Source organism: Mixophyes fleayi, chromosome 2, assembly GCF_038048845.1.
Source record: "Mixophyes fleayi isolate aMixFle1 chromosome 2, aMixFle1.hap1, whole genome shotgun sequence".
Lineage (NCBI taxonomy): Eukaryota > Metazoa > Chordata > Amphibia > Anura > Limnodynastidae > Mixophyes > Mixophyes fleayi.
The window spans coordinates 213,334,827-213,362,419 of record NC_134403.1 but is presented as its reverse complement, the minus strand read 5'-3'; the positions used below and the strand labels follow the sequence as shown (position 1 = coordinate 213,362,419).

Genomic DNA, 27,593 nt, shown 5'->3' with positions numbered 1-27,593 from the left:
AGTAGGCCATGTTGTAACGGGCACAAGGCCCTGTTAGTTAGTTAGGTGAGAGGAGGCTCAGAGCCTCCAGGTACAAGGGCACAAGGCCCTTAGGTAGTTAGTGGCCTAGAGCCCATAGGAAGGCCACAGGGCCTGAGTAGAGGCTGGTAGCCCGTAGGCTATAAAGGGCACACGGCCCTAGTAGATGGTCAGGGAGGCCACAGGCCTCAGTAGGCAGGGGCTAGTGCCCCTAGGTAGCAGGGCACAAGGCCCTAGTTAGTGGGCTCAGAGCCCTGAGCTAGAGAGCGGGCTGAGGCCCATTAATCAGAGCACCAGGCTCTGTGTGCAACTGGGCAAGAGGCCCATGGTGTGAAGGGCAGACGGCCCTGGTGGTGGTGTGGTAGAGGCGTGAGAGCCTCGTGAGTGTAGGCGCGGTCCTGTGTGAGGTGAGCACACGGAGTTAGGAGGTACAGTAGAGCGGAGGCTCCTGTGGTGCTGTAGCAACCGGCTGGTTGGCTAACAGCGGTGTGCTCAGGTGAGTAGCGTACAAAGTACTGTATACTGCATTTATTTTGTCTGTGCGGCGAGTATTATTTGTGTTGTGGTATTTTGGGGTGTGCTACATAACTGTGTCCAGGGGCAAGATGTCAGGCCCCCATTAAAGGTAGGCTCTTGTTCCTGTGTTTTTCTGTGCTAACCCGTGCTGTGGGGGACAAGTGTAGTTACCAGCATACACATAGTCAGGGGAGAACACACGTAGTTTTCCCGTCCCTTAGGTCCCTGGGGTCGCACTGGTTTCCAGAGGGGGTGACTGAGTGAGTCTGTGGCAGTACAGCACAGCTCAACGCAGTTCCAGGGGGCATCCCGTGGTTCAGGTTGAGAGTTCTAGTCCTCAGTTCCATGCAGGTTATCTGGCGGTTCCGGAGTGGGACACGTGTTCGATACCCGGGTGCAGGCAGTCGGGCGGTTCAGTTTCGATCGGTTGTTCCGGGCGGCAGTCTATACGTGGGTTAGCGTGCTGTTCCAGTGACCCTCAGTCGGGCCTCGTGCAGCCGGTCCATAGGATCCGTGGGTGACCCCATAGCAAGAAGGCAGCTTCTTGGTGCGACCTGGGTGAGGGGGTTAGGAACCGCCCTCCGGTTTAGTCCGTGAACACCGGCTGGTGTTCCCCGTAGTGGTTAGTGAGCAGTTCCATTAGTGCACCACACCTAGTTAGTCATAGTTGTTTGACTTAGTTGCGTTGCCGACCATTAGAGCGTTGTTAGGGTCGGGTCGCTGTTGTAGTCAGTTTAGTTTTGTGGGTGCCATCTTAGTCTCACTGAGAGTGCAGAGGGAGGCTGTGTGTTAGGCCCTCACCGGCAGGTGTGCGAGGTATTTGAGGCGGGACTAGTCCTGGTCTCAAGTGCCTGTAGTCCCCCGTGCAAAGAGCAAAGTGAGGAGGCGGCAAGCTTGGAGCTTGGACTGACCGTGTCCTCGTTCTTTGCCGTATTCTCGGACAGCCCTTACCTGGTAGGCACGGCCGTAATCTCTGTCTCTTTCTTAGAGGGACGTGGTTGGACGTGACAAGGGTTGCGGCTGCGGATCTGCTGGGATATCAGAGGCGGACTGGAGGTGACCATCGTTTACAAGGTAAGTTCTTTTAGGGTTGTGTCTGTCCTGTTTCCCCGCAGGGGGCGCTACAACCCATCGAGGAATAGACTCCACAAGACCTCTGAACATGTCCTGTGGTATCTGGCACCAAGACGTTAACAGCAGATCCTTTAAATTCTGTAAGTTGGGAGGTGAGCCTCCATGGCTCTGACTTGTTTTTCCAGCGCATTCCACAATCGGATAGATATCTGGGGAACTTGGAGGCCAAGTCAACACCTTGAATCTGTCATCAGAGAACACAGTTGCTATGAAGGGGTGTACTTGCTCTGCAGCAATGTTTAGGTAGGTGGTATGTGTCAAAGTAACATCCACATGAATGCCAGCACCCACAGATTCTCAACAGAACATTGCACCGACCATCACACAGCCTCCGTACGCTTGCCTTCTTCCCATAGTGCATCCTGGTGCCATCTCTTCCCCAGCTAAACGACGTACACGCTTTGGCTGTCCACATGATGCAAAAGATAACTTGATTCATCAGATCAGGCCCCCTTCTATCACTGCTCCACAGTCCAGTTTTGGCACTTGAATGCCCATTGTTGCCGCTTTCGGCAGTGGACAGGGGTAAGCATGGGCACTGTAATCGGTCTGCGGCTACACACCAAGCTGTGATGCCCTGTGTGTTATTAAACCTTTCTACCACAACCAAAATTAACTTTTACAGCAATTTGAGCTATAGCAGCTCTTCTGCAGGATTGAATCAGAATTGGCCGAACCTACATTCGCTCCCTTTGCGTATCAATGAGAGTTGGACGCCCATGACCCTGTTGCCAGCTCATCGGCTGTCCTTCCTTGGACCACTTTTGGTAGGTACTAACAACTGCAAACCGGGAACGCCCCACTAGACCTGCCATTTAGGAGATGCTCTGACCCAGTCGTTTAGCCATCACAATTTTGCCATTGTCAAAGTCGCCCAGATCCTTACGCTTGCCCATTTTTCCTGCTTCCAACACATCAACTTTAAGAACTGACTGTTCATTCACTGTCTAATATATCCCGCCCCTTGACAGTGACATTGTAATGAGATCAATGTTATTAACTTCACTTGTTAGTGGTTTTAATGTTATGGCTGATCGGTGTATATTAACCATTTAGAGTATATAAATCAAATGGATGATGTAGAAAATTAAAATAAATATTTTCAGAATCTGTACTATCTTTGTTCCAGACTGTCACTTTAAAGACACAACTAAAATGAAATATAATTAATACTGCAATTGTATATGATGTAATTTCAACCTCAACTTTCTAAATACAGCTGAAAGAAGAAATCCAGTCTGATGCCAAGAAGAGGATCAGAATAGTTTAGGGAATCTGTTGATGTTTCTATGTCTCTCAAAATTGCAGCATCTTAAAGTCCATTAAGGTGCAGGAAGATGTGCTGAATGTAATCTTTGAATGTAATATAACAGCTAGGAGACTACTTTGTTAAACTATTATCAACCCCTAGAGGACACTATTGCTTTATGAGTTGATTTAATATGAAAGACTCAGTTTCATATGCAAATAAGTATCATTATATCAGTTTGCTGTACAGCAGAAAATGTCATTTTAACCTCCTCCAGCCCCCTTAGCATAGCTTGCTATCCCAAAGCTTCATTACATTCTATTTCTCATTAATAATAATGTTCATATGTGACCCTCAAATGTTTTAAACAAAATCAGACATTATACTTTATCATCAATGAAAGCTTAACTAAAGCTTCATACTTATATTATGCCTTTCTGCTAAGTCTATGTATATCCTGTTATATTATGCTATACCTATACTCTCACTCTAACCGCAAAAAATGCTTTTGTTTAAAGACTACCAAAAATCCAATCTTTTACACCCTTTCCCAAACAATTAGCACTACTAAGCAGGTCCAATACAAGGGCCCCAACAGTTTGGGTCAACCCACTCTTGCCAGCTCTGTTATGACTTCTGTGCAAGCACTGACAACCAGGACAAGTTCAAGTGCAAACATTCTTTTGTCAGATTCTGGGGCGTGGATTGTTTGAAACAAAGGTCTTCACAGTCAGTGTCTGTATTACAAAATGACACAGTACTTTTGCATCACCCCTTCTGCCAGTTGTTAACTAGAGAAAAGAAGTCAATATGGTGCTGGCTGTTGTGAGTTACCCCAAACTATATATATTTTTTTTTAAATGTGTTTAGTACAAAGGACTGCATATGCTAAACATCTCTCTGTACAGGTCAGGCAGTAGCCCAGAGTTCAGTAATGCAATGGTAGTTAAAGTATGATGTTGACAGCTTGTAAAAGTGAGTTTGGCTTGCACCATACGCCAATGAATTTATTGAGATTTTCTTGTTTTTTCCCCCCCCAAAATACTTACAATCTAGAGCTCACTGAGTATGTTGGTTCACTTAATGAAAGAGGCTTACTCAGTGCTTGAAAATGTAAACCCAAAATTGTTCCATAGTGCATATTAATAACATTTGAGTGATCAGACACAAAAAGATCATTTGTAGTGGGGAGCACTGACTTAAGCTCCACCCAGCACCTATGGCAATTTAATATACCACAGTTTGTGACTAGTTGACTTCTGCCTTTCACTGCGACATTTTTGCAAACTCTGGACATGCTACACGTAGATTTACATTGTGAACCTTTAGCCCCATTTTCCATCTGACATTTCTAACTTATTGCTTCTCATGTGTATATAAATGAGATCCAGAAAACTGATTAGGTAGGAATTTAAATTCTATAATGTGATCACTGTAACTGCATTTATAACTATGTTTTGGAGAAGAAACTTAAATACAAAAAAATAAATAGAATTTAGTAAATATACCCCATAGTCTATATTAAATCACAATCTATTTACTTCCATAATCCATGTTTCCTTACCTCTTTGATGAAGTTCATGAAGCGACTACCAAACCTCCAGGCTTTGTGTCGATGACACTGCAATGAGTTGACCGTCATCTGAGGGGCTCTCTGGTAGCACACAGACACAATGTGGACCGCATCGTATGTCAGAGCAGCATCTGTCTAAAATAAAGGGGAACGGCATTTGGATTGAGAAGAAACTCACAACTCCATAAATAAATGCACAATGGATGTGATCAGCCATCATGGCTAACTATGAACGTGTCTATTCTGATAGTAAGCTCTTTCTGCAAATGGAGAATCCTCTAGTTTTTCTTGTTCCCCAGTTATAAGTTGAAAATTAACCCCTTGAATTACAGCCAGACCTCATCCATATTATAAAAGTGCTGTCTTGGCCTTCAACTCCAATAATCATCATCACCATCATTTATTTATATAGCGCCACTAATTCCGCAGCGCTGTACAGAGAACTCATTCACATCAGTCTCTGCCCCATTGGAGCTTACAGTCTAAATTCCCTAACATACACACAACCACACACACAGACAGACAGAGAGACTAGGGTCAATTTGATAGCAGCCAATTAACCTACTAATATGTTTTTGGATTGTATAATGTATTTGTATGTGCTATAGACCTTTTACAACACAAAAATTAATATCAGCTATTGTCGTTCTTGGGCCAGTTGTCATTTATGATCTAATTCAATTATTTTTAATGTCCCTTTCCAACACCACGGGGTCCTGTGCATTTATAATGTATAGAATATGCTGTGTTTCTTTTCCCTTTCAGGAATACGTGACTACTTTCTCTCTTATAATCCTGTTAGTGACGTAACTGGCATACTGACACTCCATAGATCTAGCTGTGGAAAAGTGCATAAGAAAGCAATTTATCTTACTAGTTTTCATCATTTCATGATCATATCCCTTTCACTTAATTACTCTATCTTTGTTTAAATAGTTATTATTAGTATTATTATAAATATTTTATTTGTTTTTATGTGAGTACCTAGATTCTAATTCAGGTAAATTCTGTGGTTTGCCAAAGTTCGTGACAACAAGCTTGAAAGACAATGCTTGTGTTCTACTGTAAATTGACTTAATTATTGAAATAAACTCTGTTCCAAAGAAGAGAGATTAGCATCAGAGTGAGTGCCATTTCTGAACCTGCTCCAGAATCGCCGCAGCACATTGGCCCAATGAATTGGAACCTCTGAGGCTGCCAATGTATCATCCGCTATGCATGTTTGTGTCCTGAGCAGATGATGAACAACACTGGAGGCTAGTGGCATCTGGACTCTGAAGAAGTTGTGATGAGAGGTGGAGCTCACTCCTTGCAGAGATACAACCACAGGCTACATTAGGGAAATGATATGTTTGAATCTCTCTAAGCAGCAAATAGAAGTTAGAAAGTAGGGAAAATATGGTTACAAACAAACACTGAGCTCTGAATAAGTGAAATAATGAGATGGAGATAAAGTATGCAGTGGAAGTATTAATGAGAAATGATTAAGGGAATAGTGTTGAAGTAACAGTGTTTTGGAGAAATTGAGGAAAATGTGGGTTTAATCCAAAGAAGCAATTTAAAACCCAAAAAATTGGCTATATATACAATTTTGTGATTTTTCAACTCTTTTCACTCTTTCCTCTGTAGGTGCCCGATTCATCAAGGCATGTATATGTCGATTTTGAGCCTATTGTATGCAAAATCACTGCATACCCAGAACCGGACCATGCGTCAGTAACCCAGCCCTGTGCATTCCGTCTTTGAGCACAAAGGACACATACTATAGACTATAAATTCGGGGAGTGAGCGGGGCGGGGAAGCAGAGTTTTTCCATAGTTAATTTGCAGTTGGGACATGCCAAAATCAAGCGCATGCACCCGCATCCAAATTAAGCTCTGGACATGGCAAAGTTACTTGTTTTTCTGCCATATCTTTTGCACCAGCTACAGGGCTAGTCTAAGTCCTGATCAGTAGTGATGAGAGTCTCGTATGCATGCTAACATCCCAATAAATATATTTCATGGGGGAAAAAATGACGTGTGTGTTTATGTATATATATATATATATATATATATATATATATATATATATATATATATATATATATATATATATATAAATGCTTAGTGGCGTCTGTGTAAAAAAAAAAAACAAGTTGCAGCGCCGCCTGCTGGGCAGAGTTATACACTGACCTACTAAATTCTTAGTGTGTGTGGGAAAAATAATTCAAACAGGGCTGAAATTGGGTAGGGCTCAAACTCATTTTCGTGAGGTAATTTTACCTCATGAACACACATGTGTAGAGGCGTGCGTTAGTGTGTGTGTGTGTGTGTGTGTGTGGAAAAAACTATTTTCTCAGAAAGGGCTCATCCAATTGACCTGAAATTTGGTATACTGACATTATTTGACTAAAAAATTAGAATAGTCAAGTCAGTTAACTTCCATCATCCCCCCTTCCCCCCGTGGGAGGGGTATTAAAGGCTAAATTTACGAGTTGAGGGGTCAAACTCATTTTTGTGAGGTAATTTTACCTCATGAACACACATTAAAAAGAGCGCTTGCGTCGGGAAGTAACGATCTTCCCCTGAGGAGGCCTGGGCTAGGCCCAAATGCATGACAAGAACTTTTTTAAGACCTTAAGTATCTTGATTTGACTAGAATGCATGAGTATCATGCACGGGTTAACTTGTGTGTATATATATATATATATATATATATATATATATATATATATATATATATCTATATCTATATCTATATATATTATATATATACACACATATAATGTGTGTGTGTGAGATGCTCGGGCTCGGTTTTCCGAGAACCGAGCCCACTCGAACTTTCCAAAGCCAACTCTGTACTTTTTTTTCGCGTCCTCAAAAGTGATAACAAGGCAAAATGTCATAGTTGCATCGTCGGATCTCTCAAGTTTTGTATTCTATAAGTAATGCCCTCCACGGAGATCCGGTGCCATTTCACAGAGAGGCACAGAAGGGGTAACACGGTTCTTGGCAGTCTCTAGTGCAGTTGGGCAGCATCATATCTTAAACAGAAAGAGGAGGGGTGGCAGTTTTTTTAAGTCTCCAGTGACATTCTACTGAGTTATAGCTCACACAGAAACAGGAGAGGTCCCAGTGTTGTTGCCAGTCTACGTGCCATTGCTCCATTGCTAATTGTCATTGCTGTAATTGAAATAATAGGGTTGTCAGTGTTCTTCAAAATATGCAGTCACATTGTACTGTGTTATTATAGCTCACACAGAAACAGGAGAGGTCCCAGTGTTGTTGTCAGTCTACAGTCTACATGTCATTGCTCCATTGTTAATTGTCAATGCTGAAATAGAAATAATAGGGCCGGCAGTGTTTTTAAAAGCTTCCAGTCACATTCTACTGTGCCATAACTCACCCAGAAATAGGAGTGGTATCAGTGTTTAGTGCTGAAACAGAAATTTAAATAATAGGGCTTGCAGTGTTCTTAAAAGTCTCCAGTGACATTCTACTGTGCCATAGCTCATACAGAAACAGGAGGGGTGGCAGTATCCTTGTCACTCTCCAGTCACATTGTTCTTCTCACTCTCCAGTCTCAGTCATGATGATACTAATCCCTCTATGTCATGTGCTAAAGCCTATATTCAAGTGCATAGTGGTTTTAAGTCAGGGAAACAAAAAGGTAAAAAAAAAGCTTGTACACTTTTAAAGAAAAAAACACCTCTCTAATAAAGGTGAAAGTTTACTGCAAAAAAAACATAAAATAACTGCGCTGTACATTCCCCCTCAAATTCGATTCTTCTTGCAGCAGCTGCAATCTCCTACATGCTGTTGCAGAATGCTAAAAATGACCCCAATTATTTCTGGACACAGACAGCATCTCTTGCATGTCACTGTCATTTTTTCAAAAGCTCGGTACAGTAAAGTTTCACCTTTATTTAAAAAGGTAAAAGCTATTTTTTTACATTTTTGTTTTTGACATTTATTTTACAGAGACTTCTGTAATGGTGGTTTTCCTGCAAGGTTGAATTAATATTGTGTTAGGATGATGTACACACTGATGAGGGTGAGGATGAGGCTGAAGATGATTACAACAACATCTTGCCACTGTAGAGTTCATTGACAGCACTGTTATCTTAGCTGCCTTAAGGCCATTGTTACCTAGTTTTGTGTGGGGCCCAAACAAACCAAGCACTTCAGCCACACATTTGGCACTCCTTGTCACTGAAGTGCTTGGTTAGTTAAACCAAGCACCACTTTTCCTTTCAGCTACCACTGTGTGCCAATGTTACCTACAAGTGCTTTAAGTGCTGAAGTTTGTTTTCAATCATCCTTTCAATTGCTTCTCTCTCGAACATGTGACCACATAGTTTCTTTTTCACTCATCTCCAACAGTGTTATAGAAGGGCTCTGGGTGACGGCTATCTCCTCGTCTTCATCTTCCAAATCTTCGTCTGCAGGGGCCGGTGACACACCCATTTGTTTTCTCAGATCTCTTAGATGTTCTTTAAACTGGACATATTTATCATCCTGCCTCAGGGCCTCCTCTGTATTGTTCTTCTGAAGCGCAGTGTATCTCTCGTGTACAAGCTCTCTTAAATCTGGCATCTCATCCGGTGGGTCGCATTTTAATGTAATTATGGTCTCCTCAACTGCCACTATTTATTGGATTAAATCTCTGTTCAATGCAGCGTATTCCAAGATGATAGATTTCAGGCTGCCCACATGTTCCGTGTCACAGTCTGTTTGAAGCAGATGTAATGGCACTCTAATTGTAATATCCATTTCTGTGTCTATATAAGTTTGGCAGTTCTTCAGAGAGAAGAAGGAGATTAAAGATGCAGTACGAGCAGACATGGTTTAATAATGTAGAATTCATTGACAGCACTGTTGGGTTTAAGGCAGCTCAGCTGTTGGTAGCTTGTTTTGTAGGGGCCCAAACAAAAGAAGCACTTCAGCCACAGAAGTGGCACTCCTTGTCGCTGGAGTGCTTGCTTTGTTAAAATGTACATGTCCTTTTCAATATCTTACATAAGGGTGGATGGGAGGGCCCAAGGACAATTCCATCTTGCAACACTTATCGTTTTCTTCCACTGCTGTGTGGCAATGTTTCTCAGATGTGCTAGGAACTGCCATGTGTTTGTGTTGTTGCTCTGTCGCTTAGCATCCAGCCAGGTCGCTGCAGTCTTTGTCCGAAAGTAGATGAAAATAATATTGTGACCTGTGAGGTGTTCAAAATTGACTGGAAATGACCAGATATTAGTGTTATTGAGGTTAATAATAATAATAATAATGTAAGAACAAAAAAAGAGCAAAATTATGTGATTTTAGCATATTTTAGCTATTTTTCTAAAAAATACAGATCCACAACCAAAACATGCAAGTGCAGTTTTCCAAAACCAAAACACAATTTTTTTTTCTCTGTGTTCTTTTGGGAATTTAAAATCCACATAGGCTTTGAAGATTGCAGTGTCTCGTGTAGTAGAGGACCGCAGACCTACACCGAAATTCAACAGCGCACGTATCTTGAAAGCCATTCCTTGATGAATTTGGGAGCCAATTTACGTGCATTTTAAAACAAATGCAGATTCTATGGGTCTTGATGAATCAGGCCCAATATGTCTCCAGCCAGCGTCTTGCAAAGGCTGTGCATTGGGGTGGTGGTGAGATGAAGAATTGTGGGAGAGAGAGGTCACACACCCAAGGGGACAAGTCAGTCATTCACAAACAGCTTTTTGCACCACTGGGGAGCACAGTATGGCAATGAAGAAGGGGCCACAGTGATGAAGGGGGGATTGTGTGATGGAGGAGAGCAGTGTTATGAAGGAGAGGAACAGAGTGATAGATGGTTCCAATTTAACAAATTACATTTTACAAATTAAGGTGCTGATTTGAGATGCTGATGACATGTTAACATCTACTGCAATCTGTGACCATAATACCATACTGCAGTGGCAATACAAATGAGCTTGTAAAGTGCAACCATCACCTACATATATTGAATGCAGCCATTTTATGGGCTGAGCTAATATTGCAGGGTATTCATCCATGGCATGAAGTGTCATCATATTTTAGTGATATCCCTTGCCATCACCAGTCATTCTGCTCTTGCCTTGCCTGCGCCAGCCTTTCTGCTCTTCCTTTGCCTGCGCCAGTCTCCCTGCTCTTCTATTGTCTCCTCTACCCTTGGAATAACGATATAACTATCCTTATTCTATATTGTTAAATGTTCCATTTGTAGCAATATATTTGTATAATGCTGTCCTCTCTGTCATTTTATTCTGGATCCACCCCTGGTAATTATCATAGAATATTGAATGTTTTTATAATATCATTTACCTCTCTGAGATATAAGGTGAACATGAACCACTTGTCTATCAAAAAATTATAGCAAGGGATGAACTTGGAGGTATTGGCTGACAAGGCGTTAAACTGATCTTTATCAAAGATCAATGAGGTACATTTAGTACATTTAAAAATTATTCAAAAAAACCTGTCTCTTTGATAAACTAGAGCAAAAAATGTTACAAGAAAATCTGTATCACTTGTAAAAATTTTGAATATTCAACCACACTGGTATTCACAGTATTTGCACATGCAAAATGTATGATTCAGCAATCTGATTATAAAACTTATTTGTAATCTAACTTTCATGGACCATCATTATAAAAATGTCTGACATTTTTGAATCTCTTTCTTTCTTTCTTTAAGTCTTTAACTATTTCCTCTACTAGTTAACTACTCCAGTACAGCTAATGGGAAGCAGTATCTGGAAAACAATGGTTTTCAAAGAAGTACACTAGTAGATAATTAATGTTTATTTCTGCTTGTGTAGTGGGACTACTGCAGGGAATGCCAGTGCTTTGACTCTATTGTTCGTACCGTCATAATTCCATCTAGAAGACCAGTCTCTGGCTTGGGAGGCGCTTGTAGACGTTCCATTGACCATTTATCTGCAATGGTGCCAACATAAGGGTTCTCCACATTTAGGATTCGGAATCCAGTCAGATTCACCCCAGAGTAGCGATATGGTTCCAGGTCCAATGCATAGAGGTCCTGCAAAACAACATACAGCTCTGAAGACTTACTAAAATGCTCTATAAAACATCATGGTAACCTTATCACATGCTTATGAGTTTGATATAAAAATATTAAATTACACTTGTTTTTATATTTATTTAATTTTTGTGCTGTTCCAAATAAATGGCTGACCCCTGAGACTACAACATCCATGTTTCACTTAGACAGGAAGAGATAGTCATTTTCTAAATGAGGAAATGGGAAGAACAAAAACGTTTAATTATGGCCATAAACTTGAATTTTTAACATATCTAAACATCACATAGCTATGAGAGTACAAAAACCTCGACCAACAAACAGTTATCACAGACAAAATAAATACTAAGAAATATGTTAATTCTTTTTTACAAATTCTGAATGTTTTCTGAGTCTTTTTTTTTTTTTTTACAGTAAACTCTTACTATATATTTTCTGGGGTTATTTTAGGGAGTTAGTTTTTGTGGTGTATGATTTGCTTGATAGCCGTACATCTTTGATTTTATTACATATAATATTTTACATGTTTTCAAACATAGAGCTTGGAATTATAAATGCAACTTATTTATGCACTTAGATAAATATCTTCCATTGTGTTTCAAGCTAACTACTGACACTAAAACGTGAACATTGGAACACAAGAAAAAAAAAACACACATTAGAACATTATGGCCAAATAAAAAATTAAGGATACAGCAACATAATTTAGACAAAGGGATATATTTAATAAACTGCCGGGTTTGAAAAACTGGAAATGTTGCCTATAGCAACCAATCGGATTCTAGGGCCTGATTCATAAAGGATCTTAACTTGAGAAACTTCTTATTTCAGTCTCCTGGACAAAACCATGTTACAATGCAAGGGGTGCAAATTAGTTTTCTGTTTTGCACATAAGTTAAATACTAACGGTTTGTTCATGTAGCACACAAATATCAACTTTAAATTTCAGTGTACAAATAAGTTATCAAGTATTTGTGTGCTACATGAAAAAACAGTCAGTATTTAACTTACGTGCAAAACAGAATACTAATTTGCACCCCTTGCATTGTAACATGGTTTTGGAGACTGAAATAAGAAGTTTCTCAAGTTAAGATCCTTAATGAATCAGGCCCCTAGTTATCATTTATTTAGTACATTCTACAAAATGACAGCTAGAATCTGATTAGTTGCTATAAGCAACATCTCCACTTTTTCAAACCTGCAGTTTAGTAAATATACCCTCAAATTGTTTTTCATTCCATACATGTGCTCTGGGAATATTTAGTTCTATAGGAATATGGCATTTGATTGGTCTCTGCCACTTGCTTGTAAAGAGGTCATCAATCAAGGACAAAGCCATCTAAATATGTCTATTGTATGTCACCAATAGATGACCCCAGCTCCCACCAAGAATTCTATGGACAAAGTTTCAGTACAACATTTCTATTAGAGATGGTCACTGACCCCCGTGTTTTGGTTTTGGATTCGGTTTTGGATCTGGATTACCGTCGTGTTTTGGTTTTGGTTTTGCAAAACCGCCATTGCGTGTTTTGGTTTTGGTTTTGGTTTTGTTTGGTTTTGTTTTGCTATTTTTTTGGAAAATCCATGTTTTTGGGCCTAAATTAACCCAATTTAGTGCTCCAACTGTTTTAGAGACAAGTAATCTAATTGTTGAGGTAATAAATCATCCAAAAAAACAGTTTAATTCTTCGTTGGTAGGCCTATTCTACACACAAAACAGATTGTCTTCCTCTCCATCTATGCATATTGGCAATGCAGCCATCGTCTTTGAATGTATATTACACCCTACACTTATAGTTAAATATGTAAAGAAATGTAAAAAGCCAGTTTGGTTTCTGTCTCTCAAGGCCCCCCTCCACTTGTATAAAATACCAAAAAATTCAGCCATTATAGACTGTACAATATTAATTGACATGGAGAAAGCCAGTTTGGTTTCTGTCTCTCTAGGCCCCCCTCCACTTGTATAAAATACCAAAAAATTCAGCCATTATAGACTGTACAATATTAATTGACATGGAAAAAGCCAGTTTGGTTTCTGTCTCTCTAGGCCCCCCTCCACTTGTATAAAATACCCAAAAATTCAGCCATTATAGACTGTACAATATTATGAAAAATGGACAAAGCCAGTTTAGGGTCACTCTGTCTATGACACCCTACCCTTAAGGATAAATTGCCCTAACAGCAGCCTTTCAAGATGGTATGTGATATGGAAATGCCACAAGTCCCTTTCCTCTTTGGGGGTAGATTGCACCCTACACTTACATAGAAAGTTTTAAAAAGATGTTATCGGCATCATCTTCAGCTTAATCCTCACCCTCATCAGTGTGTACGTCATCATCACAGACTATCAATTCATCGCCGCTTGAATCCGCCATTAGAGAACAGTCAGTGCTTGGATGTCTTGGATGGTGAAGGCCTTCCTCGTGGAAGATGTAGTTCATTTTTATAAACATCATTTTCTCCACATTTTTGGGAAGTAACCTTCTACGGCGATCACTGACTAAGTTCCCTGCTGTGCTGAACACTCGTTCAGAGTACACACTGGAGGGTGGGCAGCTTAGGTATTGCAAAGCAAGTTTGTACATGGGTTTCCAAATGGCCTGCTTTTCTTCCCAGTAAGGAAAGGGACTGTCTGACATTTCCATATCAACTACCTCTTGAAAGTAATCCTCCACCATCCTTTGCATGTTTATACTCATATTGGATGGAGTTATGGGCAAAGTGACACATTTTTTTGAAAAATCCTTCAAACCAGCCCAGATGTTAAATTGTTCTGGTCTGCCCCCTGTGTCTTCCCTGCTTCTTTTTTGGAAATTTAATTTTTTACGAGCAACAGCTTGAGAAAGTGAAGGAGGACACGTCGTCAAGCCGAGGCCCAGTTCAGCGGCCAACTTGCTGAGCAATAGCTCCTTGCAAAAGTTCACATCTCGCTCATTTACAAGTAAAGACTCAATGTAGGTTTTAAACCTTGGATCAAGCACAGTGGCCAAAACGTACTGATCCGAGTTCAAGATCTTAATAACTCGAGGATCATTGTGAAGCGAATTAAGTACTTGATCGACAAGGCCAACATACTTTGCTGAATTGCTTGCTTTCAGCTCCTCCTTCATTTTCTCAAGCTGCTTTTCCAATAGTCTAATTAAAGGAATGACTTGGCTCAAACTAGCAGAGTCTGCACTGACCTCACATGTCACAACTTCAAATGGTTTCAGCACCTTACACAGCACTGAAAGGATTCCCCACTGTGCAAGAGTGAAATACATCCCCCCTCCTTTCCCAATGTCATGACTTGTGCAATATGCTTGGATGGCTTTGCGCTGTTCCTCCATCCTCTGAAGCATGTACAGGGTGGAATTCCACCGAGTTACCACCTCTTGCTTAAGTTGGTGGCAGGGCAAGTTAAACTGCTCTTGGAGCTGCTGTAATCTCCTACATGCTGTGGCTGAATGCCTGAAATGGCCTGAAATTTTACGGGCCACTGAAAGCATCTCCTGCACCTCACGGTTATTTCGTAGGAAGCTCTGCACCACCAAGTTGATGGTGTGAGCAAAACAGGGAATATGTTGGAAATCACCCAGCTGTAATGCTCGCACTATATTGATGGCGTTATCTGAAATGACATACCCTGGGGAGAGTCCGAGTGGTATAAGCCATGCATCAATCACATCTCTCAGTTTGCGTAACAAATTGTCAGCCGTATGCCTGTTAGTGAAGCCGGTGATACAAAGAGTGGCCTGCCTGTGACAAATGTTACGTAGTGGTGTACATGCTGCTGCTGTTCCTGCTGGTGAAGGTGAATGACCAACCCAGTGGGCTGTCACAGTCATATAGTCTTTGGTTTGGCCACTTCCACTTGTCCACATATCTGTGGTTAAGTGAACAGTGGGCAGAATGGCATTTTTCAGCGCAATCTCTACATTTTTACACACTTTTTGGTATAGTTGTGGAATAGCTTTATGGGAGAAATGGTGTCGCGATGGAATTCTGTAACGCGGACACAAAACCTCAATTAACTGTGAAAAACCAGCTGCGTTTATTGTGGAGATTGGACGCAGATCTAACACTAACATTGCAGCCATGGCGTCTGTGATTCACTTGGCGACTGGGTGACTGCTGTCATATTTGCTTCCCCTCGCAAATGATTGTTTCACAGTTAATTGCTGAAATGTAGGACTGCTCATTTTATTAACCTGCCTCTGGGATGACGATTCACCCCCAGCAGCAGCAACAGCAGCAGCAGGACTAACGCTTTCTTCAGAGGAATCAATAATAGTGCCGGAGTCATCCAGCCTTAAGTGGGATGCCGGGCTAACTCCGAGCGCTACTGAGGATATTGATGAGGATGGTGTGGTGGGTGTATTTTGTAGCCGTCGGTATGTCGGTGAGCGGAGGGTCTTAGCTGATGAGGGAGTGCTTGTATTCTTTTGGGAAGAACTTTCAGCTTTTCCCAACACTTTGCCATGAACTCTCGTTAAATGGCGTAACATAGACGAGGTTCCAAGATGGTTAAGGTCCCTCCCTCGACTGACTGTGGCTTCACATACACTACAAATGGCTATACAATTGTTGTCTGGATTTGAGTAGAAATAATTCCACACATAAGAAGTGGATTTTTTTGTTTTATGCCCAGGCATGACAATGGCCTTTTTCTTGTCACGTGCCAGAACTGCTGCCACTGGTGCAGGACTTACACAAACAACATCATCCTCATCAACATCCTCATTAGCGCCCTCGTCGCCTACACAAATCTCCCCCTCATCCTCTTCTAATTCCAAAGTGGCATCCTCAATTTGGGTATCACCGGCTACACTCGGGCTATTAAGGCACACATCAGCAGAATGCTCACGATTAGACATCCCACTGTTGGATGGACTCTCCACAGGGATTGTTGTCATTTGTGAATCAGAGCAAATATTCTCCTGTAATGCCTCACTGTTATCTTGCAGCTCGGCTTTGACGCTTAACAGTAGTTGTGCACCAATTGTAGGCTGGGTAACTTTTTGGGATCTGCCACTAATAGCCAAAGGTGAAGGCCTCATTCTCTCTTTGCCACTGCGTGTGTAGAATGGCATGCTTGCAATTTTTTTTTTATTGTCACTTAACTTTTGCTCAGTTACACTTCTTTTTCGCTTCAATACAGTAATTTTTTTTTTGGTTTTTGTTTTTTGCACTAATTTGAAAACACTCTGTTGTTTGACATCGCCTTGGCCAGATGACGTACTGGGAACACTAACATCAGGACTGGTGACAGAACCTGGTTGCTCATTCAGATCATATGTGGACTGCTTTGAATCCATTCTGAGCGCAAACCACTGGGGAGTGCTAAAAATTATTTAGTAGATACTGCTGACAGTTATGACTTTTGACAGCCAGAAATATTAATGCACAATTAGGGAGGACACCCCAAAAGCACTGAGGAGTGCTAATAATTATTTAGTAGATACTGCTGACAGATATGACTTTTGACAGCCAGAAATATTAATGCACAATTAGGGAGGACACCCCAAAAGCACTGAGGAGTGCTAAAAATTATTTAGTAGATACTGCTGACAGATATGGCTTTTGACAGCCAGAAATATTAATGCACAATTAGGGAGGACACCCCAAAAGCACTGAGGAGTGCTAAAAATTATTTAGTAGATACTGCTGACAGATATGACTTTTGACAGCCAGAAATATTAATGCACAATTAGGGAGGACACCCCAAAAGCACTGAGGAGTGCTAAAAATTATTTAGTAGATACTGCTGACAGATATGACTTTTGACAGCCAGAAATATTAATGCACAATTAGGGAGGACACCCCAAAAGCACTGAGGAGTGCTAAAAATTATTTAGTAGATACTGCTGACAGATATGACTTTTGACAGCCAGAAATATTAATGCACAATTAGGGAGGACACCCCAAAAGCACTGAGGAGTGCTAAAAATTATTTAGTAGATACTGCTGACAGATATGACTTTTGACAGCCAGAAATATTTATGCACAATTATGGGGGACACCCCAAAAGCGCTGGGGAGTGCCAAATATGAAGAAAAAATAATAAACCTCTATCCTCCTCTCTGCACTAGCGATTTTGGTTAGAGCAATTGCAAGAACAATATTGTATTCTCTGTCCCTGCTCTAATTAGCCTATGACTACACCCTGCTCTCTCCCTCTGTCAAATGGCGATGGATTGCTGTGGAGGCGTGTATTTATAAAGTTGAAGTATCGCGAGAACCGAGCCCCGAGATCCGACGACGTCACAATGACGTTCGGCCTCGATTTGGATTCGGAACGGGCGGGAGAGTACCGAGCTGCTCAGCTCGGTACTCGGATACCCAAAGTTCGGGTGGGTTCGGTTCTCGGAGAACCGGACCCGCCCATCTCTAATTTCTATACATATAGTGGGTATTCCTAAAAGGCTAAAGTACAGTGTTGCTTTTTATGTATATTTTTTTGCCTACAAATTAGAATATTTGGATGTCTTCCACATACCTTTCATTTTATTCCTAGGAGAGATTTTATCTTTAAGGCGATTAAAATCCAAGAGTAATCTAGCAAAGCATATCATGTTTGGCATACAACCAGCTGTGTAAGGTTGCCAGACAGAAAGTGGAAAATAGAAGGGTACAGCAAAGAAACGCATCTTAATGCATTCTTTGGCTGAGATGGATTTCTGGCTATTGTGTTTAATAACACAAAGATCTGCTGTTTCAGGAAATCTGATGACTGGAAAAAGGATAGGAAATTGTTAACCTCTTCGGGGTATGTTGATTTAGCAGTCACATCATATTTATTCATTTTTAAAAGGAAGGTAAACCCTTCTTATGCATATAAATTCTTTCTTTTTGAAAGATAAACAATATACCATCATTTAATCAGGTAACAAATAAATATAAAACTGTCATGAAATTATTTGTATTTTAAATCTTAAGTAATCATATGGACATAACTATTGTAAGCAGATAGAATAGTTGAATAAAATTTTATCTGTATACTTAAATGATTCTCTGCCCCTAGCGGTCAAATTGTAATGAAAACTATTTTAAGAATATGCATGTAAGGTTAAATATCTGGGTCTTGTCAGACTGCCCCTCACATGGAGAGGAAAATATGAGCATACTTGCCTACTCTCCCGAATTTCGTTGGCTCCCGGAAGAGTATGCAAAGCTCCTGCATTTGCCGAAATTCACGGCAGTGAACGGAGGGGGTGGGGCTTAATAGTGTCATTAAGCTCCGCTCCCTCCAATCAATGCCGTGAATTACAGCTTTTTATAGTGTTGCAGGCAGGGCTATGGTGACGCGACAACGTCACCACGCCCTCTCCTCCTCTCCCATGTCACATGAAACCTTAAAAGTTGGCATGGATGAGTTGTACAGGTCAGCACACGGGAGAGAATGACAGATTGACACAGTTGCTAGTTAAAGAAACAATCACAATATAAGACAAAGTCAAGAGTAAGACAGACACAACAGAAGAAAGCCACAGAGAGCAATTTGAACTAATAACTAAAAGGAAATGTTTTATTCATTTGTAACTGTAAGATAAAAGACATTTTATTACAGTGTAATGGGTTAACTATCATTACTTTTACATTCTAATTTATAGAAACATAGAATTTGAGGCAGATAAGAACCGCTTGGCCCATCTAGTCTGCCCATTTTTTATTAACCCATGGTAACCTCAAGCCCTATTTGGTCGTTTAATCTTTGTAAGGATATCTTTATGTGTATCCCAAGCATTTTTAATCTCTAGATTCTCAGACAGTAGATAGATTTAGCCTCATCTCCTAGTCTCTCCTCACACCTAATTTTTAACACCTAGTAAGAATGCACAACACAGACACAACACAGATTCACACTCACCTAGATATACTGAGTAGACAGATAGAGAATAGTCACCTGATTGTGTTTCAAACTCAGAGTTTACTTAAGGATGGAAGTTGTTTCACTTTAGCATGCAAACTACTACTCATTGATCTATGGTGTCAGTGTACTGACAAAGATTGATTGCCACATGCAAATATTAGTAGCATAGTGGAAGTAATAAAACACTTTTTACACATCATGAAAGTAAATACCTTTATTACACTTCTAAATCTTTAATGATCAGACAATAGGACATATGCAAACATAAAAGCTCTATTGCCGGTGAAAATGTGTGTTTTCCCTAGCAATAGGGCTTAGTCCTATGCATCAACGGGGTACCGCCTATTTAACAGACATTGCAGAAATGTTACAGAAGAAAATGAATGAAAAAATGTTTTAGTCTTTTTTTCTATACATATTTTGTCTATTATTTTAGCAATTTATTTTGTTATTTATATATTTTTTAGTGGAACTGAAAGCCTGGTCACACACACGCATATCCTTCGAGAGAGGCCTGGCAAAGCAGTAAGTTAACCCTTACTATGCCAGTAAAGCTGAAGCAATATTGCTCAACTGCCTTGGGCAAGATTTTATTTATAATTGCGGTGACAGACTTTTGAACCCTGTGATAACATAGCCACTAGCGATACGTACTGGATGCATGAGACATGAGTCTGCCCGGGTCTCCCTGGCAACATCACAAGAGGAGCTCTAATTGGCTCCTCTTGTGATTTTTTTTTTACTCTGCTTTTTAACACTTGTTGGTGAGACTCGGGTTTGAAAACCCAGGTCTCACCGTTCCGACTGACATCTACCCGGGTCAGACCCAGGAAAAACAGTGTAAAAGACCCTGGTCTAATTCCCGACCCAGGTAGATGCAAGGGACCCGTTCACACCCCGGCAAAATTTCGTGTCAACTGGGTTCACACTGAACCCATGTCTGCCCAGGTCTCCATGACAACATCACAAGAGGAGCTTTGATTGGCTCCTTTTGTGATGTAAGTTTTTCTTTTTCTTTTTTTAATGTTTTCAATAGCTTTCGGTAAGACTTGGGTTTTTCAACCTGGGTCTCACCATTCAGACTGGAGGCAACCCAGCTCTGAATGCTAATTCCTGGATCATTCAACCCGGGTATTACCAGGGGACCAATTCACACTCGGCCTCGACCCGGGTCGTTGGGGCTTGCCCTGGCAATAACCTGGGTTTTTGAGGCAGTGTGAATGGGGTAGAAGCAGAAGCATTCATGTGCCACACACAGCAAAAAATACACAAAATCTCTCTAGCAACTCCAATCAAAAGATGCAAAATGCTGCATCCCCACATACACATTCATCTTGGCCTACTAATCTATGTGTTTCCCCATAGTAATGGGTGCATTGGTGCAAAGTATGCAAGTGCCATCACAAAACAGCATTTGCTCGCACTTTTGTAAATTACCTTTATGGTCTTCATAATTGGAGTAAAAAAACATAATATTTTACGAGGAAAATTTAGAGTGAAAGAATCCACAAAACATGGCTGCATGCAACTGTCAGTTACCAAATATCCTATTACGTAACTCGATTACATACTCTGCTCCCATTTAAATTTATGGTCTGCACAATACAAATTGCTCGGCCATTCTATCGACTTTACAGTCCCTTGAAAGCACCTTAAACTCAAGTGAAATCTTTCTAAATAGCAAGTGCACAAAGGTATTTTATTACAAATTATGCCTCCATTTCTTCTGTTGGGGCTGAAGGGGATAAGCCCATATTCCAAGAGTCAATGAACAGCCATTTGTCGAGTACCATCTGCCAGTGTTTGATTCACTGAACTGTATGCAACTTTGGTTTTGCCAAAAAAACTTGCATTTTACAGAGCCAAATGTTGACACAAAGTACTGAGTGTTGACTTGGGAGCATTTAGATGCTTTCAGTATAACATAATAGGCCAATTCATTAAGATTCCCAGAGTCTCGTACCACTGAATACTAGGCACATGCAAAACAAGATAAGTACACAACCCCAAGGAAATCTGCATTAAAACGTCATCCGTGTCACATATGGTGTTGACAGAGATTTCTCATCTAGTTATATTGGGGGGAAAAGTGTTTATAATTACACACATTTTTTTAATAGAAAAGAGTATAAAATTGTATTGAAAAGAAACAATATTGAAATTCACACATTCCAGTAAAAATATAGTTTCAATATATGCAGAATTTGCACAAAATGCATAGTATTAGGAGATTAAAATTGTATGCAGGTTAGAGATGTGAAGCTCTGGAGAAGAAAAATTAGGGGGGGGGGGACAGCTGTTTTTACATTGTACTTTTCTTTTTGTGAAACAATTTGTGGAAAAAATAAAAAACATGTTTTGAAATTTTTTCTTTAGAAGGACAAATATCACGTTTAACACAAGGTGTTGATATAATTAATACCCTTTATTTCCTCTTAATGTTTTCCAAGTAACAAGTACTTTATAGAAACACTATTTCAGTTGACTTAAGGGCAGATAAGCAATGTAACAAAGCAATGAGAAAGCCAAGTCAGTTGCTTAGTTGCATAGGGAGAGGAATCAGTAGCAGAAAGAAAGAAGTAATAATGATACTATATAGGTCATAATGAAGAAGTTGCCAAAATCCCAATCAACTTCCTCCAGTAACCAAATATTGCAACATCTATCCTTCCTAGAAAACAGACCTGCAACAGAAACTTGCACGACGCCTCTAGTCATGGTAAGGCTTCCACCCTTTAATAATTCCTGGGTAGGTCAGGCAAATTGGGGTGCAATGTGGATTTTATTAATCTGTTTCATAAGAGACTCCGATTTGTTGCTGCCTTTTTTATGTTGGTGGTAGTCATTATATTGATGCTAAAAACTCCGACATCGGTTACGGTGGTAAATTAAGGAGGAGGCGGCTGTTGTTTAGTAAGTCTACTACATTGTCCAGCCTTCTTAAATTACCACTTTAACAGCCCAAATCACAGTATGTCCCTTCAAAGTGACGTCATTGAAGACTGCTGGCATGTTCATTCCTCGGAATTGTTTGAAGTCTTTTTTCAAGATGTCGTTATTACAGATGTGTTGGGAATTACAGGTTCGGACTCATCATGTCGAGGATACCGATGTCAGAGTTTTCAGCATTGATTTATTGTACCCAACCCTTTTATGTGATGTAGGTAACTGTTATACGAGTAGTCTTGCCATTCTGGTATAACTGCTTAGGTGTGAACCTTATTGTGACTAGTGCAAAGGTATGGTTTTTAAAGGGATGCGTGAAGCTAGGAATGAAGAGACTCACAGTGAGGTGAACTTGGGCACACTTCAGGGTATTTCTAGCTATGGCCTGTGTGGTGAGACAGAACTCCCCACCTAAGCCTCGACAATTATATACACAAAAACCTGATATATTTCATACTGGAGGATACAGACTGAAAGTACAAGCAAAAATGTGGTTTGCAAAAATGATCACTAAAATTTGCTTTGTGTCAGAGAAACATTCTGTAGTGTCTGTGTATGTGCTCATTCTTACAAGCTGGACATGGAGACCAGGAGCTATGCTATGCATGCTGTAAAACACTTTTTACTAAACTGAAGTCAAACATAAACCCTTGTCTGTGCGCAAGGCGTGGCATGCTTGCTTCAGGGTCAACCCATTTGTAGCCCGGTGATATGGAGCAGAGGCAAAGTGACAAATTCCATTTCTCTTCATGAAGGTCTCAAATTCTTCAGCTGTAAACTGAGGTCTGTTATCACTGACCAACTGCAGCTCTGGCAAAAAGACTCCTCTACACTTCCATCGTATGCACAGCTGTAGTAGAGGTGACTGTAAAAACTTCAGGCCATTTGGAACAGGCAACCACCACCACAAGAAACATGGACTCCATAAAAGATTCTGCAAAGCCCTCATGAGATGCCACAAAGTGGATGGACACAAAGTGGATAGACACACCCATGGGTGCAAGTGGGCTGCTGCGGACATATTTTGGACAGATTGGCACCCGAAAAACTCTCTGGCCATATCCTCCAAAAACAATTTGTGGAAAAAATAAAAAGTCCATCCAACCCTGGCCACCATACAAAACTCCTGGTCAGTGCCTTCATTTTGACCACATAGTGTTCCTCCAAGACTCTCACTCGCAGTTTGACAGGCACAATCAACTGTCAACTGACGCCTGCAATGAAAGTAAGGAGCCAGCTGCCAGCGTAGAGGTGTAATCCACTTTTTTTGTGTCGCTGTGAGTTCTTGAGCCAACATAAAGTCTCAAACAGTCTCGCGTCTGGTCAAATAGGCAGTTATGGGAAGACATTCTACTTCCATCATTGTGAAAACATCCCAAGAATTGTGTTAGCATGGTGTGCAGTCCTCTTAAATTCTATAGCAATGTCCACCTAAGGGCAGGATGCAGCTGCAGTGACAGCAATACACTTATGAGGGTTAAAGATGGACAAAAGCAGATGGTGGTCAGTTATGAAAGTGAATTTCTTGCCATACAAATATTGATTGAACCATTTCATGCCCCAAACCAGGCTTAAGGCTTCCCTGGCAATCTGTGCATAGTTACGTTCCATCTTGGATAACCCCTGGGATGCAAAGGTGATTGGACTCTCCTGTCCGGAATAGTATCTGACATAACGGTACCAATGCTGTAAGCTGAGGAATCACAGGCCACTCTGACAGAAAGGAAGGGGTCGTAATGAATTAATACTATGGACACTATTAATAGTGTCCAAAATATTAATTTTCTTTGCCTTTGTAAAATCATGCTCACAGTCCCTTGACCATAGCCATTGCTGACTCCACTGGAGCAACTGATGTAATGAGTGCAGAACTGTAGCTAAGTTAGGCAAGAATCTATGGTAGTAGTTAATGAACCCCATGAAGGAGCGAAGCTGGAACACGTCTTTAGGCAGAGGAGCCATTAACACAGCTTCCATTTTTTTATGACATTTGTGCAGTCCATTTGCATCAATATTATGCCCACAGTATGTGACAAAGGTTGTGAAGAACTCACACTCATCTCTTTTCACTCTGAGCCCATATTCTTCAAGCCACTGCAACACCAACTTCAGGTTTTGAAAGTGTTCTGTGTCTGACGAGCCTGTCGCATTAAGGTCATTCAGATAGCATTGGAAGCCAGTGTGAGGATACCAGAGTTGGAACAGTAGTTCTCTAGATACCTGGCCCTCTAGATTCACAGGCCACACAGGTAACGATGCAGGAAAGAGATAATAACCCCCTTTATTAAACAAAGTGTACACACTCAGTAAAATACAACAGTGCTCCCAAGGAGAAATGTATTCCCCACCATCAAATATAGCAAAGTGTCAGAAAATCACCAGTGCAAGTGAAAACTTCCCAACAACGTCCCCAGAAGCTTACCTCTCCTAGCAGGCACAAATTCTCAGCAATAAAGTCCATAGACAACAATCCAGGTGGGCCAGAGGTTATTGTGTGTAAGATGGGTCTGTGTATCTTGAAGATCTCAGGCAACTCTCCAGAGACTTGAGTAACCAGAGGGACTCTGGTTATTAGTTTCCCTACTGATGTAGGCTCACCAATTCCCCAGGATCTGCGAGTGTCTCCTGATGTCGTGGTGACAGAATTGGTCCTAGAGGTACATTGCCCACTCCTTCTTCTGCAATTCTTTCTGGCCCAGAGAGAAAAGGTTACGCTCAATCAGTCCAAGGCCTTGCTCTTCCAAGATTCTCCGACAACAACCCCCTCTCCTCCGGGAGTTTCTTTTTGTCTCTTCCCCAAAGTCACCCGATCCTTGCACCCTCCCATGGTCAACAAACTCACCACCCACCCCCGACTATGATCCCTTTTTATTGGTGGTGTGTAGAGTCTAGTTGGTATAAGGGATTAAGGTAGAACATGACATCAATGGTCTACCACCTGCTGTTTCCGTGCCATCCAGTCTGGGTTGGAGAGGTCTTGGAACAATGGACAGTAAAAAAGGCATAGTCCACCTCCTGATTGTAGATTCTGTAGTCCTGACCCTCCTGTATTTAACCCTTTCCACTCTTTTTGATGTCATAGGGTCCTCAGGTCTTTCACACTTCCTGTGATCTGCATTCCCCTTTCCTCTCTGGACACTAAAACAATACTGGATCTGACCACCGGGCGGCATTTAATAATTGAAAGGACCGCTGTTGTTCATCTAGCCCACTGATTGACAGACTGGACTGGCCCGATATTCTCACTATAAAACTTGTCTCAACCAGGGACCCTTTGTAACACTTTGTCCATGGCTTGTTGCAAAAGGTCAGGGGCAGAAGCGATACCGAACACCAAATGATTGTACCTGTAAAGTCCTCTATGTGTATTTATGGTAAGGAACACCTTTGAATTATACTCTATTTCCATCTGCAGGTACGCATCAGCTAGGTCAATCTTACTAAACTGTTGTCCTCCTGCCAGATTCGCAAATATATCTTCAATTCTTGGTAACGGATAGTGATTTTTCTGTGATGTTGGATTTATGGTGACCTTAAAATCCCTGCACAGCTGTACCATGCCATTTTTTCTTTACTATTGGGACGACTGGAGTCAACCAAGGGCTCCAATCCACCTTGGTTACGATTTTTTCTCCTTCCAGCCTATCCAACTCCAGCTCCACCTTCTGCCGGATATCGTAAAGTATGGCTGAGCTTTATGGAACCTGGGAACAGCTCCATCCATTAGCACCCACTTCTCTTTTATGTATTGTAACGTCTCAATGTCTGTTTGCAAAAAAGCAGCTCGGTCATGGACTTGGGGCGTGGATAATTCATGGTCTCCTGCTGGTCATTATACTGCACGAGTACAGACAACACTCTCCAGTATATGTTTTTGACAGTAGTGAAGTTTTGTCTAAGTTGACATTTTTAAAATGACGTTTATACTCCTGCTGCGACATTACAGAGACTAATGATCCGTTGTGCAGTTCAATTTTTATAGGTTGATAGGTTTGCTATTTACCCATGGAGTGAGCCAAATTGCTTGCTTGTCACCCCCATTTACTGCAAACACTTCCAAGCTGCCCAGACCGTGGTCACTGTCTAAGTCCACCTTGTTCCCTTCCAAAGAGCGTGTATTCTGTACTCCACTGTGATTCGGTCTCCCACCAGTGGCATTTGGTTTATATGCCTGCAACTAGCAAACCCATTTAATATGCTCTTTTTTGTTGCATTTCTTACACAGTTCATTTTTAAAACTACAGTCCCTGGGTGAATGTGTACCTGCCCCACAGCTGGAGCATGCATGTGATGAGGCGCCATTTGCGTGCAAGGCTGTTGTTGTCATTGCCATCATTTGGTGAACTTGATATGTTGACTTTCCTGCTATCTGGAGTTCCATAACATCATTAGCTACAGTTTCTATCGACAGTGCCACTTGTGCTGCATGTTTAAACGTGAGATATGGCTCTGTTAATAAATGTTTTTGCACACTCTCGCTTGAAAGCCCACACACCAGATGATCTTTCAGGTCATTGTTCAGGCTGTCCCCAAACTGACAGTGCTTTGAAAGTCTTTTTAGGTCTGCCACATATGTGGCAACTGACTCCGCCTCCTTCTGGTTCCATTTATTGAATTTGAACCATTCTGCTATCAGGAGAGGCTTAGGGGACAGATGCTCTTACATAATCTGAACAATATCTGCAAAAGACCTTTCAGCAGGTTTCTCATGGGTTGTTAAACTGTGTAGCAAACCACAGGCTTTTCCCCCATAACGCTTAATACAACTGGCACTTGTTTCTCTGTAGCAACATTATTTGCCACAAAATACTGTTCCAGACTTTCTGTATACAGCAGCCAGTCATCTTTTCTATGTCAAAATCACTGAATGTTCCTATGTGCATAGCCATGGTAGCGGTTCCTTACCAGGTCTTCACAGAGGGCACATTGTTTCTGCCACAAACACTGCTACTCCACTTCCCTTCTAGTCTGGGAGATGTGGGCTGGGTTAATAAGCCACTCGTCACCAATTATAGTGTCTCTGTACTCGTATGTGCTCATTTATACAAGTAGGACATGGAGACCAGGAGCTGTGCTGTGCATGCTGTAAAACACTTTTTTACTAAACTGAAGACAAGCATAAAGCAACACTTTTCACAACAGGCTCCAAGACAGCACAGTAAAACAAAAAAGTGGTAAAACAATAAAGTGGTAAAACCTGGTATTGTAGGCATGAACAGCAAATCACAATATCTAACACATTCCTTTGGAAGTTAGTGGTTTTTATCATTATGATATAGA

The 27,593-nt window shown here is 41.1% G+C and overlaps 1 protein-coding gene across 1 annotated transcript in view; it reads right to left on the bottom strand.

Annotated features, from left to right (window-relative positions):
• Positions 1–27,593, bottom strand: part of GRIK3 (glutamate ionotropic receptor kainate type subunit 3) — a 496,181-nt gene that overhangs the window by 181,947 nt on the left and 286,641 nt on the right. The window contains exons 6-7 of the mRNA XM_075195435.1: positions 11,342–11,515; positions 4,482–4,625 (exon numbers count right to left, since the gene is read on the bottom strand). Coding sequence (XP_075051536.1) covers positions 4,482–4,625; positions 11,342–11,515 — 318 coding nt within the window. The remainder of the gene's footprint in view (positions 1–4,481; positions 4,626–11,341; positions 11,516–27,593) is intronic.